At 51.9% G+C, this 13,838-nt stretch overlaps 1 protein-coding gene across 1 annotated transcript in view; it reads right to left on the reverse strand.

The window, feature by feature from the left end:
• The window catches only part of cplane1 (ciliogenesis and planar polarity effector 1), a 217,567-nt gene that overhangs the window by 185,751 nt on the left and 17,978 nt on the right, over positions 1–13,838 (reverse strand). Inside the window, exons 7-11 of the mRNA XM_041185379.1 lie at positions 11,243–11,471; positions 5,263–5,429; positions 4,040–4,254; positions 3,055–3,219; positions 2,225–2,363 (exon numbers count right to left, since the gene is read on the reverse strand). Coding sequence (XP_041041313.1) covers positions 2,225–2,363; positions 3,055–3,219; positions 4,040–4,254; positions 5,263–5,429; positions 11,243–11,471 — 915 coding nt within the window. The remainder of the gene's footprint in view (positions 1–2,224; positions 2,364–3,054; positions 3,220–4,039; positions 4,255–5,262; positions 5,430–11,242; positions 11,472–13,838) is intronic.

Here is a 13,838-nt window from a genome sequence, read left to right on the forward strand (position 1 = left end):
TTTCATCAATCTGAGCCCTGATCCTCAGGCAAAAATGGTAGAAACAAAACAAAGGGCTGGAAAATTCCAATGACTCAGAACTCAGCCACAGTCCAGGAGGGGCTTTCGTTCCCAGTCTGTGTTAAGTTGTGGTCAGGTAGTGACACTGGGTTAAGAATACAGAGAGCAGGGATATAAAAACCTATCAGAAACAGTTTGAGAATTTGAATTCAGTTTAATAAATCTGAAAATAAAAGGCTGGAATCAGTGAAAGTGAGAAGGAAACTGTTGAAATGCTGTAAAATCCCAATTGCTGTCCTTCTGGAGAGAAACCTGTCATCCTCATCTGGTCTGATTCCAGTATGACACCAATGTGGTCTTTGCCCCCTGAGGTGCCCCAGCTAAGAACCTCAGTCATATCAAAAACAAAATGCTGCAGATCCTAGAAATTTGGAAATAAAATCAGCAAACTGGCAGCATCTTTGGAGAGAGAAACAGAGTTAACAGGCACAATTTTACTGGCCCCTGATGGGAGGATCGAAGTTGGTTTGAGTGGGGGGGGGGGTTGATGCTGGTAAAATTGTGGGGGAGGGTTGGGATGGCTCCCTGACACAGTCCCACCACCGAGGGCATTTCTCAGCAAGGGAATGGGGGTCAGGGATCTGGGTCAGTCACCCACCACACAAAGGCTGGCAGCCAATTTCAACAATGAAGTCCTGTATTAATGTGATTTTCTGGCCTGGCAGCATTTTGCCAGCAGCAGGGTAGCATCCCTGCACCAGCTTGGGGTGGGGGGGTGGTCCATCAAAACCGGAAGCTCCACAGAGGAGGGAAGGAGGAGCCTGCAGTGGGCCACCTGGACTGATTTACCCTTCCATTGGGGCTGCCTGTTTTCTCCCCTGCCCCTCCCTCCACCACCTAAATATTTCATTTATAAATAGTCACTTGGTGGTACAAAACTTGAGTATTGCTGAGAAAAGAGACATGCTGTCAAAGCTTTTCATCAGGATAGATTCACAATACCAATTCTAAAAGGAACAACAGTTTATACAGCAGGAGTAGAGACTGCTGATTGATTGGCAAGTGGACTCTGATTGGTAGGGGCATTGTCATGGAGAATGCACCAGGGAGGAGTTAACTGCCAAGCTTTTGTTTAAATTCAAACCAGGCAGGTCGACTCTGGTCAAGGCATTCATCCAGCGTCATTTTACACGCCAGCGAGCGAGCCCCGCCCCCTGCCCCCGCCCCCTGACCCCCTGCCCCCTCGCGCCCTGCCTGGAAGATCCTGTCCTGTGGGTTATTGTTGCCTGGGTGAAGATTTACCTGGGAGAGACAAATTTGGGGATTTGTTTAAAAGTTATCATGGTAGTACTTTGTAGGCATGTGTAAGTGTTTACTTTCTTGTTAAATTAATGAATGTTTAATTTAGTTTATATAAAAAACCTCTGGGGGCTTGGTGGTTTTATTCCTGAATTCAGAGATACAGCTCAAACATACCAACTGAAAATTTAGGTCATGACAGTTGTTCAAGTTTCCCTCTGGGATTTTAAATAACTCAGCCTTTAGCAGCTGCTGTGTCAGAACAGACAGCATGGCTGGAGGCAGCCCATTAGGAGGCTGCCGGGGTGAAAATTGCCAAGCCTGTCCTGTTGCTGCTGAGTGAGGGCTTGGGACTCCTGTTTGCCCAGGTCATGCTTGCTGACAGCGGGACAGGTCCCACTTGCTCCCGATATCGGGGACCTGAGGCCTGCGGTAAAATTCCACAGAACATTCCAGGTCAGTGTCCTGTCATAACTTCTGACGAAACGTCACCCACCTGAAACACTAATTCATTTTCCTCTCTCAACAGAAGCTGCCAGACCTGATGAATTTACTCAGCTCTTTTAAATCAGCAGTGCCCACATCCCGAGGGTAAATAATAAAAGGTGGAACTCAGGAAGGCAAGTGAGAGGTGAGTCTCGGCAGCTTTGGTTTAGGAAGGGAACAGAGGTCCAGCTGGGGCTCCTGCTCCTCACTGTGCTCCTTACATCACTGCTGGAGATCTTGGATGAAGAGACATTGGGCTGAGGCACAGTTCCTTCACAGTTAAATATCCAGTTGACACTCCCACTCAGGCTTGGGAGGTGAGCACGAGAGGGTTGCTGGTGCCCGTGGATCCCACATCTCACCGAGGTCTGCTGTTTTCAGGAGGAGAAGTGAGGGAAACCAAGGAGACGATGGGAAATGCTCGAGCTCATTTACTCACCAATTACCCTGATGGAGATTGCATCAGGGGTTCCATCACCGGCGGCTCCGGGTCTGAAGAAGCTGATCCCAGCTTTACCGTAACACAGCAGTGAGTCAGGGAATGGAGAAAGGGGAGGGAGGCCAGCCTTCACTCTGATCTAACAACAAACAAATACATCAGCCAAGAGAGCACTGGAAATGGAGTCACTAAACCTCTCCTCCATCCCAAAGTAACTGAGTCAGCGGCTCCAGTTCCTCTGCCGAACCCTATCTCCAACCCAACCCCTCACAACCCAGTTAACAAGAGACACCAGCCCCTAGGGAGAAACAGAGTCCTTGCAGGAAAATTGGCTAACCAAGAACTAAGGAACATGATGGCGTGGATAGTTATCAAAGGGTACTCGAGTGGTGGAATCAGGTGCCGGGGAAATATATCAAAGTGTTGATACAAAAAGGTGGAACGGAGCAGGAGAGAAGCAAAATGGAGGTAGTGAGAAGGTGGGGGTTAAGTGGTGGAGGTTGCGAGATATATGAAGAGAAGTGGAGGTCAAGAGATATGAAGGTAGGGCCGAATCGAGAGATATGAAAGGAGGGCCGAGTTGAGGGATATGAAGGGAGGGCTGGATTGAGGGATGTGAAGGGAAGTTTAGGTTGAGGGATTTGAAGGTAGGGCCGGGTTGAGGGATATGAAGGAAGGCTGGAGTCTCTCAAAGGTACAGTTTTGTTGGCGTACTGTCCACTTCCTTCTAAAAAACATTGTATTGTTGAATCAAGAGACTGAGGAAGACACTCGCTGAGATAGGAACTGAAAATCTCTTGTTGTGAGCATCAGCTGCCAGCCTGATTTACCTTATTCATGATTTTTTGACCATATAGGAGCTTGTCGATATACCAATGTGCTGCCGGGAGAGAGCAGCGAGCAGCCCTGAAGAGCAGAAGGAGTCGCTGCAAGATGACAGACACTTCTTGCCGAGCAGCTTTCTCTGTGGATAACGCAGAGTCCAGTCCAACGCTCTGAAGATGGAAGAGACCAGACCTTAATTCCACAACTGGATAAACATTAATTACAAATAACAAAGTCACAGTAAGTCTCAGCAGGATTGCAGCTCACAGGCTGAAGTTTCATCTAAATGTCACTCTGATTCCTTGGTCCTGCATTCTGCCAGTGGATATTGTCCAGATCTTGATGCATTTGGACATGGACTGCTTCAGTATCTGAGGAGTCGCGAATGGTGCTGAACATTGTGCAATCATCAATGAACATCCCCACTTCTGACCTTATGAACGAAGGAAGGTCATTGATGAAGCAGCTGAAGGTGGTTGGGCCAATGACACCACCCTGAGGAACTCCTGCAGTGATGTCCTGGAGCTGAGATAACTGACCTCCAACAACCACAACCATCTTCCTTTGTGCTTGGTATGACTAAATGAAGATGTTTGGTGTCACAGTACTTCAATGTGATTTATAAGGAACATAACAGGAACAGAAGCAGGCCATGCGGCCACTCAAGCCTGCTCAATGGATAAGCCACATCCCTGAGGGCCTCTTGATAAAGGACTGTGACACCACACTGCAAAGCAGTCATAAAATCATCATTACCACAGTTACACACACTCATCAGTAACTGTGTTCCCTGGAATCTCCAGCTTTGTCCTCCTGGCATGGTAATTCTCCTTAATAATACAGAAGAGACACCCAGAGGTTCTAATGCCAGCACTACTAGTTCAGCACAAGAAATAAGGGTGCAGACAGCATATGATGAATGGCCCAGCAACACAGAGTGTGCTGACTGAACGAAAGCTTCATTACATCACAGCTGGTGGCCATGCTTACCTCACTGTCAATGGCTAGCTGAGGGCAATACAACGGAGGTGCCGGTAGGTATAGACCATCAGGTACCAGCCCCGGCAGACTGCCACCAAGGTCCTTTGCAGTCTGCATCAAAAGTTCAAAGGTCTCTGTAAGCACATCTGCATCCACCATCACAGCTGCTTTCAGGATCTCCTGCACTGAGCCAAATAACACTTCGCAATCCTCCTCAATGGAATCTGCACAATGAGAGAGAGAGAAATATACAAACAGCAAAATCTATGGGCCTTCCCACTTGCTGAGCCATCCTGGGACCAGCCCATACACCTTACTGACCACATTTTGAGATCATGCACAGAGGCCCAGGCACGGTCCACATTGGCCCCAGGGACTGACTGCCAAATACTGGGTTCTGCAACACAACACTGGGCAAACGATGTCTTTCCAAAGACCCTGGTCAATAGAGCAAACCTTAACAAGACAGTGAACTATGAAGAACGCAAAGGGTGACACAATGCTCCAACCAGGGTGCTGAACAGCCATGTACACTCTCCCGTAACACTTACTCTACCCACCCATTTAATCCCCTCCCACAGCCCCATGTACACTCTCCCCTTTCACTGACTCTACCCACTCATTTAATCCCCTCCCACAGCCCCATGTACACTCTCCCCTATCACTGACTCTACCCACCCAGTTAATCCCCTCCCACAGCCCCATTGACACTCTCCCGTAACACTTACTCTACCCACCCATTTAATCCCCTCCCACAGCCCCATGTACACTCTCCCCTTTCACTGACTCTACCCACCCATTTAATCCCCTCCCACAGCCCCATGTACACTCTCCCCCTATCACTGACTCTACCCACCCATTTAATCCCCTCCCACAGCCCCGTGTACACTCTCCCCTATCACTGATTCTACCCACCCATTTAATCCCCTCCCACATCGCCATGTACACTCTCCCCTATCACTGACTGTACCCACCCATTTAATCGCCTCCCACAGCCCCATGTACACTCTCCCCTATCACTGACTCTCCCCACCCATTTAATCCCCTCCCCCAGTCCCATGTACACTCTCCCCCTATCATGGACTCAAACCACACATTTAATCTCGTTAGGTAAAATTATCTTAAAAATTTCAGGGTCTACATCGATCCTGCCATCTGCATTATTACAGCTGTTGTTCACATATTCGTGTCTGCAGAGGCTGCACAGAACACAGGCTTGGTACTCAGCTCACCTGTCAGCTGTTTGGTGTCATTGCCTGGAGTCAGAGTGCTGTTTACCATGAGGCCTTCCAAAGATACCACCGCATTCGCTGGACACTGCAACAGTGCCTGTAGTTTATGCTGGAAGATCTGCGAGGGGTGAAGGTCTGCTGGTAAATGCAGTGATCTCCAGTGCCTCCTGAAACAATATTTAATCAAAACTGAAACAAACCAGATCTGTAAACCCCACCCAACCCCACATTCCAGACCTGTAATCCCCACCCAACCCCAGATTCCAGACCTGTAATCCCCACTCATCGCCACATTCCAGATCTGTAATCCCCACCCAACCCCACATTCCAGACCTGTAATCCCCACTCATCCCCACATTCCAGACCTGTAATCCCCACTCATCCCCACATTCCAGACCTGTAATCCCCACTCATTGCCACATTCCAGACCTGTAATACCCACCCAACCCCACATTCCAGACCTGTAATCACCACTGATACCCACATTCCAGACCTGTAATCCCCACCCCACCCCTCATTCCAGACCTGTAATACCCACCCAACCCCTCATTCCAGACCTGTAATACCCACTCATCCCCACATTCCAGACCTGTAATGCCCACCCAACCCTACATTCCAAACCGGTTTATACCCACCCAACCCCACATTCCAGACCTGTAATCCCCACCCAACACCACATTCTAGACCTGTAATCCCCACCCAACCCCACATTCCAGACCTGTAATCCCCACCCATCCCCACAATCGAGATCCGTATTCCCCCCCACATCCCCACATTCCATATCTGTAATCCCTACACATTCCAGATATTGTAATCCCTACCCATCCCCGCATTCCAGACTTGTAATTCCTACACATCCCCACATTCCAGACCTGTAATCCCTACCCATCCGCACAATCCAGATCTGTAATCCCTCCACATCCCCACATTCCAGACTTGTAATCCCCAGCCATCCCCTCATTCCAGACTGTAATCCCCATCCATCCCCACTTTCCAGACCTGTAATCCCCACCCATCCCCACATTCCAGACCTGTAATCCCTACCCAACGCCAAATTCCAGACCTGTAGTCCCTACCCATCCGCACAATCCAGATCTGTAATCCCTCCACATCCCCACATTCCAGACCTGTAATTCCCACCCAACCCCACATTCCAGACCTGTAATCCCCACCCAACCCCACATTCCAGACCTGTAATCCCCACCCATCCCCACAATCGAGATCCGTATTCCCCCCCACATCCCCACATTCCATATCTGTAATCCCTACACATTCCAGATATTGTAATCCCTACCCATCCCCGCATTCCAGACTTGTAATTCCTACACATCCCCACATTCCAGACCTGTAATCCCTACCCATCCGCACAATCCAGATCTGTAATCCCTCCACATCCCCACATTCCAGACTTGTAATCCCCAGCCATCCCCTCATTCCAGACTGTAATCCCCATCCATCCCCACTTTCCAGACCTGTAATCCCCACCCATCCCCACATTCCAGACCTGTAATCCCTACCCAACGCCAAATTCCAGACCTGTAATCCCTACCCATCCGTACAATCCAGATCTGTAATCCCTCCACATCCCCACATTCCAGACTTGTAATCCCCACCCATCCCCACATTCCAGATCTGCAATCCCCACCCATCCCCACATTCCAGACCTGTAATCCCCACATTCCAGATCTGTAATCCCTACACATCCCAGACCTGTAATCCCCACCCATCCCCACATTCCAGACCTGTAATCCCCACATTCCAGATCTGTAATACCTACACATTCCAGACCTGTAATCCCACCCATTCCCGCAATCCAGACCTGTAATCCCCACCCAACCCCACATTTCAGACTTGTAATTCCCACCCATCCCCACATTCCAGACCTGTAATCCCCACCCAAACCCACATTCCAGACCTGTCATCCCCACCCACCCACACATTCCAGACCTGTAATTCCCCACCCAACCCCACATTCCAGCCCTGTAATCCCCACCAATCCCTGCATTCCAGACCTGTAATCCCAACCCATCCCCACATTCACCATCTGCAATCCCCACCCATCCCCACATTCCAGACCTGTAATCCCCACCCATCCCTACATTCCAGATCTGTAATCCCTCGCATTCCCACATTCCAGACCTGTAATCCCCACCCATCCCCACATTCCAGATCTGTAATCGCTACACATCCCAGACCTGTAATCCCCACCTATCCCCACATTCCAGGCCTGTAATACCCACCCATCCCCACATTCCAGACCTGTAATCCCCACCCATCCCCACATTCTAGACATGTTATTCCCACCCATCCCCACATTCCAGACCTGTAATCCCTACTGATCCCCACATTCCAGGCCTGTAATCCCTACTCATCCCCACATGAAGCCCTGTGATTCCCACCCATTTCCAAATACCAGGCCTGTAATCCCCATCCACCCCCTCACACTAGGCGGGTAATCTCCATACCCACCAACCCAATACTAAACCTGTAATCCTCTACTCCCCCACTCCAGACTTGTAACCCCCATTTCCCCCAAAACAAGTCTGCAATTGCCATCCAGTGCCCAAAACCAGGTCTGTAGTCCCCAGCCCCTAAACCAGGCCTGTAGTCCCATTATCCTACAGCAGGCCTGTAATCCCCATTCCCCCACTACCCCCCCCCACACCACGCCTGGAACCCCTATCCCTCCACACCAGGCCTGTAATCCCCATCTTCCACACATAAGGCCTGCATTCCCCATTCCCCTATACCAGGCCTGTAATCCTGATTCCCCCATACCAGGCCTGTAATCCCCAAGCGCCCAGATCAGGCCTGTAATCCCCATCCCCAAACCCCCCAACACCAGGCCTGTAATCCCCATCACCTCAAACCAGGCCTGTAATGCCAATCTCCCCCATACCAGGCCTGTAATCCCCGTTATACCAATACCATGCCTGTATTCCCATGGGCAATTTCCTATTTGAAATCCACTATTGGAATCCAAATTGCTGCTAAAATCAGTTTTGATGAAACCCAGAGAGTGAAGAGAATGTGGAACTTCTTATCCAGGGAGTCGTTGAGGTGTCGAGCAGAGACACATTCAAGGGGAGGCTCGATAAATACATGAGGAAGAAAGGAACCGAAGGACAAAAGCAAAACGCTGCAGATGCTGTAAATCTGTAACACAAACAAAGAATGCTGGAAAAACTCTGCAGTATCGGCAGAAACATTATCAGAAACAGAGGGGGGGGACCCTTCCCATCCTGTCGGCAGTGACAATTGTGGAGGGTGGGGGCAGGGAATTTTGGCGGGAGGCAAAAAGTCTGTTTCCCAACAGGGGGGGATCAACCGATTGAATTTTGTTCTCTCGACTTTCAAGGTGGATCGAGATCCCCGATGAACAATATCGGGGATCCCATTTGCGTGTATTAGCGTCTCGTGCGTGCTAATCAAGAGGCTGCCTCGCCAGGGTTAACTCTGCCCTCCCAATTAAGTTGCCCGCCAGTGAAAATTTGGAATGTTGAGCTTTGCGACGGTGCGTTAAGTGGCCTGTGCCCAGCGAACGTCACCATGTCCACGAGGTCAGCAGATGCTGATTTCATCTTCTTTCACTCACACGGAAAGCCAGCAGCAAAAGCTGTGCCAAGACTGGAAACGGGAGGCAGGCTCAGCAGAAAAGTCGGTGAGGGTGGGGGAGGAATTCTTGGAGGACGTGGTTGGTGCTGGGGGATGAATGTAGGCAACTGGTGACTGGAGAGAGCAGTCACAGTCGGGGTGGGGGGAGGGGGGGGGGGGTAGGGTTAGGGTTAGGCAAGTCCAGGGTGAGAGTCGGGGAGGGGGCTGTAAACAGTGGGGACTGGAGAGACCAGGTCAGCTTGGGCATGGAGAGGGTAATGGTTTCGGTTCCAAAGGGAGGAAAGGCATGTGGGAGGGGGGAAGGTGGTGAACTGAGTCTGGAATGTGACACACACCAGTTTTCAAACCTGACCTTGACCACACGGTTGGTCAGTCAGTGAGATCCCTCCAAGTGGAAGGAGGGTCTTCGGGTGGTTGGAGTTAAGGTCGGCAGATGTGGCTGACTAAATATGAGACAGCTGAATGTCAACCATGCTCAGTCATGTTCTCTTCTCTATGGTGAAGCCCACACAGCAGCAGATTTGTTCCAGACTCAATGCAATCACACCGACTTTCTCATCTGTCAATGGACTTAGACTCCCGGACAGGAGATTCCACCCAGAGTTGATTTTCAGGTTAAAATTACCTTTCATCAGAACTGGAAGAAAGGTCATTTTGACCTGACACGTTAACTCTGTTTCTCTCCAAGCAACAGAAGGATATGTTGATGGGGTTAAGTGACCCTCAAAGGGTCAAAGTGGCTCAAAGAGATCAAGGGTCAAAGTGACTCAAAGACTGGTGTGGGAGAAGTGGGTTCCAGCTCGTGGGGCACTGGCACCAGTCTTGGGGAAAGTGGGATCTGTACCGTTGGGATGTTCTACACCTGATCCGTGCTGGGACTGGTGTCCTTGTGACCCACATAACTAGAGAAATAGAGAGGGTTTTAAACTGAATAGTGGGGGCAAAGGATCAAATTTGGGAAGATATGGTAAACCAAAGAGTAGAGACAAGGCAAGAGAGACAGGTACTAATATGGGAAATGCTAAACAGACAGTGACAGAAAGGGACAGAGGGTACAAAACTAAGAGTAAATCAGCAGATAAAATTACAAAAATAATAAAAAGACAAAACTAAAGGCCCTGTATCTAAACGTAGCATTCAAAACAAAACAGATGAACTGATAGCACAAATAGAAATAAATAAATCCAATCTGACAGCCATTACAGAGATAAAAACAAAAATAAAAACAAAAAAACTGCGGATGCTGGAAATTCAAAACAAAAACAGAATTACCTGGAAAAACTCAGCAGGTCTGGCAGCATCGGCGGAGAAGAAAAGAGTTGACGTTTCGAGTCTTCATGACCCTTCGACAGAACTTGAGTGAGTCCAAGAAAGGGGTGAAATATAAGGTGGTTTAAGGTGTGTGTGAGCTTATATTTCATCCCTTTCTTGGACTCACTCAAGTTCTGTCGAAGGGTCATGAGGACTCGAAACGTCAACTCTTTTCTTCTCCGCCGATGCTGCCAGACCTGCTGAGTTTTTCCAGCCATTACATAGACATGGTTACAGGATGACATAGATTGGGATCTGAATATTGAAGGGTAGGTGACATTTAGGAAAGACAGGAAGTTAGGAAAAAGTGGAGGAGTGGCTCTGTTAATTAATGATGGTATTAGCACAGAAAAGAGGGATGACCTAAATTCAGGAAACCAGGAAGTAGAGGGTTGTGAGTCTTTGTGAGGGTTGTGACTCTTCCTCAAAAGGCGGTGGAAACAGAGTCTGAATATTTTTAAGGCAGAGCTGGAGAGATTCTTGATTAACATGGGGGTGAAAGGTTATCTGGGGTAGGCAGGAATGTGGAGTCGAGGTTGCATTCAGATCAGCCATGATCTTACTTGAGGGGCCGGATGGCTGAATCCTGCTCCTAATTTGTATGAAGTCATGGGAGCAGGCTGCTTTGCAACATAAAAGAGCAGTATGAACCTGCTGGGCTGAATGGCCTGATTTTGTGCTTTTTTTTCTATGGAATGTGTAATAACTGCAGCTAAATTATTCAAAGGACTGAATAATATGATACAGGCACACCCAGTACCCAAGGGAGTTAAGGGGAATTAATCCAGCCAGGTTCAAACAGGGATCTGATAAGATCATGTTTAATTTAAAAATACTGCACCCAGCAAGGCAGAGAGTGACAATTCAGTTCCTGTCCTGAACACAGCTCAAACGATGGGAGGGAGCAAAAAACCAGCCATGGATTCAGCTCCTAATGGCTATTCCATGATTGCTGCTGCCCAGTATAAATAGGCCAGTGTGGGCAGATGTGCGTGATGCCCACATTTTAATGCCAGCCTGACAAATGCTGGGGAATAATTGACCAGGTTTGTACCTGACAGACTCAGGAAGGTCTCGATTGTACAAGTTGAAAGCTAAACTTAGCACCACAGCAGTTTTCCAGTCCCCAAGACTCGAGGCCAACCAGACAGCTTCTGGGATCAGCCTGCCAATCAGCATCAGGTCGACCGTGTACTTCACACTCCACGTGGCTGACAGGTGTTGCTCTCGTACTGCCGCTGATACTCGGCACTGTCGCAAATACACTACTCGAGGAAGGCAACCTGTTAACAAGTTCAAAACATAATGGGAATTAGTTCCAGCATCAGCAGCTCCCACCCTCGTCTGCTCAGGACTGTTTCGCCTCTCACAGCTCCACTGCATGCCAACCCAATGCACAAAGCCCCATACATCTCCTCCCTGCCTCCCACACTGTGCACCTCCTCTCCTGCCTCACATTGCCCATCGCCTCACCGCCAGTGCACTGCCTTTCTACTCTCTAGCCCCCCCTGCCCACCTCCTCCGCACCCCTGTGCCGCCCATTTCCTCCCCACTCATGCATCATTCCCACCACCCCTGAACTGTCCACCACCCCTCTCGCCATGACTGCCCACCTCCTCACCCACCCCACATTTCCCCCTTCCTCTCCATCCTCACCCTGCCCGTCACCTCTCCGCCCCGCTACCACTGCCCCCTCTCTACACCCACTGCCCCCTCTCCATACCCAGTGCCCCCTCTCGGCCCTGCACCCCACTGTCCCCTCTCTGCACCCAGTGCCCCCTCTCCGCACCCACTGTCCCCTCACCGCACCCACTGTCCCCTCTCTGTCCCGCACCCAATGTCCCCTCTCCACACCCAATGTCCCCTCTCTACACCCACTGTCCCCTCTCCGCACCCACTGTCTCCTCTCCGCACCCACTGCCCCCTCTCTACACCCACTGTCCCCTCTCTACACCCACTGTCCCCTCTCCGCACCCACTGTCCCCTCTCCGCACCCACTGCCTCCTCTCCGCACCCACTGCCCCCTCTCTAAACCCACTGTCCCCTCTCTACACCCACTGTCCCCTCCCCACCCCACACCTACTGTTCCCTCTCCGCCCCACACCTACTGTCCCCTCTCCGCACCCACTGCCCCCTCTCTACACCCACTGTCCCCTCTCCACACCCACTGCCCCCTCTCTGCCGCACACCCACTGCCCCCTCTCTACACCCACTGTCCCCTCTCCACACCCACTGCCCCCTCTCTACACCCACTGTCCCCTCTCCACACCCACTGCCCCCTCTCCGCACCCACTGTCCCCTCTCTACACCCACTGTCCCCTCTCCGCACCCACTGTCCCCTCTCCGCACCCACTGTCCCCTCTCCACACCCACTGTCCCTTCTCCACACCCACTGTCCCCTCTCCGCCCCACACCTACTGTCCCCTCTCCACACCCACTGCCCCCTCTCTACACCCATTGTCCCTTCTCCGCACCCACTGCCCCCTCTCTACACCCACTGTCCCTTATCCACACCCACTGTCCCCTCTCCGCACCCACTGTCCCCTCTCCGCACCCACTGTCCCTTATCCACACCCACTGTCCCTTATCCACACCCACTGCCCCCTCTCCGCACCCACTGTCCCCTCTCCGCACCCACTGCCCCCTCTCCGCACCCACTGTCCCCTCTCCGCACCCACTGTCCCCTCTCCGCACCCACTGTCCCCTCTCCACACCCACTGCCCCCTCTCTGCCGCACACCCACATCCCCCTCTCTACACCCACTGTCCCCTCTCCGCACCCACTGTCCCTTCTCCACACCCACTGTCCCCTCTCCACCCCACACCTACTGGCCCCTCTCCGCACCCACTGCCCCCTCTCTACACCCACTGTCCCTTCTCCGCACCCACTGCCCCCTCTCTACACCCACTGTCCCTTCTCCACACCCACTGTCCCCTCTCCGCACCCACTGTCCCCTCTCCGCACCCACTGTCCCTTATCCACACCCACTGTCCCTTATCCACATCCACTGTCCCCTCTCCGCACCCACTGTCCCCTCTCTACACCCACTGTCCCCTCTCCGCACCCACTGTCCCCTCTCTACACCCACTGCCCCCTCTCCGCACCCACTGTCCCCTCTCTACACCCACTGCCCCCTCTCTACACCTACTGTCCCCTCTCCGCACCCACTGTCCCCTCTCTACACCCACTGTCCCCTCTCTACACCCACTGTCCCCTCTCCGCACCCACTGTCCCCTCTCCGCACCCACTGTCCCCTCTCCGCACCCACTGTCCCCTCTCCGCACCTACTGTCCCCTCTCCGCACCTACTGTCCCCTCTCCGCACCCACTGCCCCCTCTCCACACCCACTGTCCCCTCTCCACACCCACTGCCCCCTCTCCACACCCACTGTCCCCTCTCTACACCCACTGCCCCCTCTCCACACCCACTGTCCCCTCTCCGCCCCGCACCCACTGCCCCCTCTCTACACCCACTGTCCCCTCTCCACACCCACTGCCCCCTCTCCGCATCCACTGTCCCCTCTCCGCCCCGCACCCACTGTCCCCTCTCCACACCCACTGCCCCCTCTCCACACCCACTGTCCCCTCTCCGCCCCGCACCCACTGTCCCCTCTCCACACCCACTGTCCCCTCTCCGCCCCGCACCCACTG

Source organism: Carcharodon carcharias, chromosome 4 (assembly GCF_017639515.1).
Source record: "Carcharodon carcharias isolate sCarCar2 chromosome 4, sCarCar2.pri, whole genome shotgun sequence".
Classification (NCBI taxonomy): Eukaryota; Metazoa; Chordata; class Chondrichthyes; order Lamniformes; family Lamnidae; genus Carcharodon; species Carcharodon carcharias.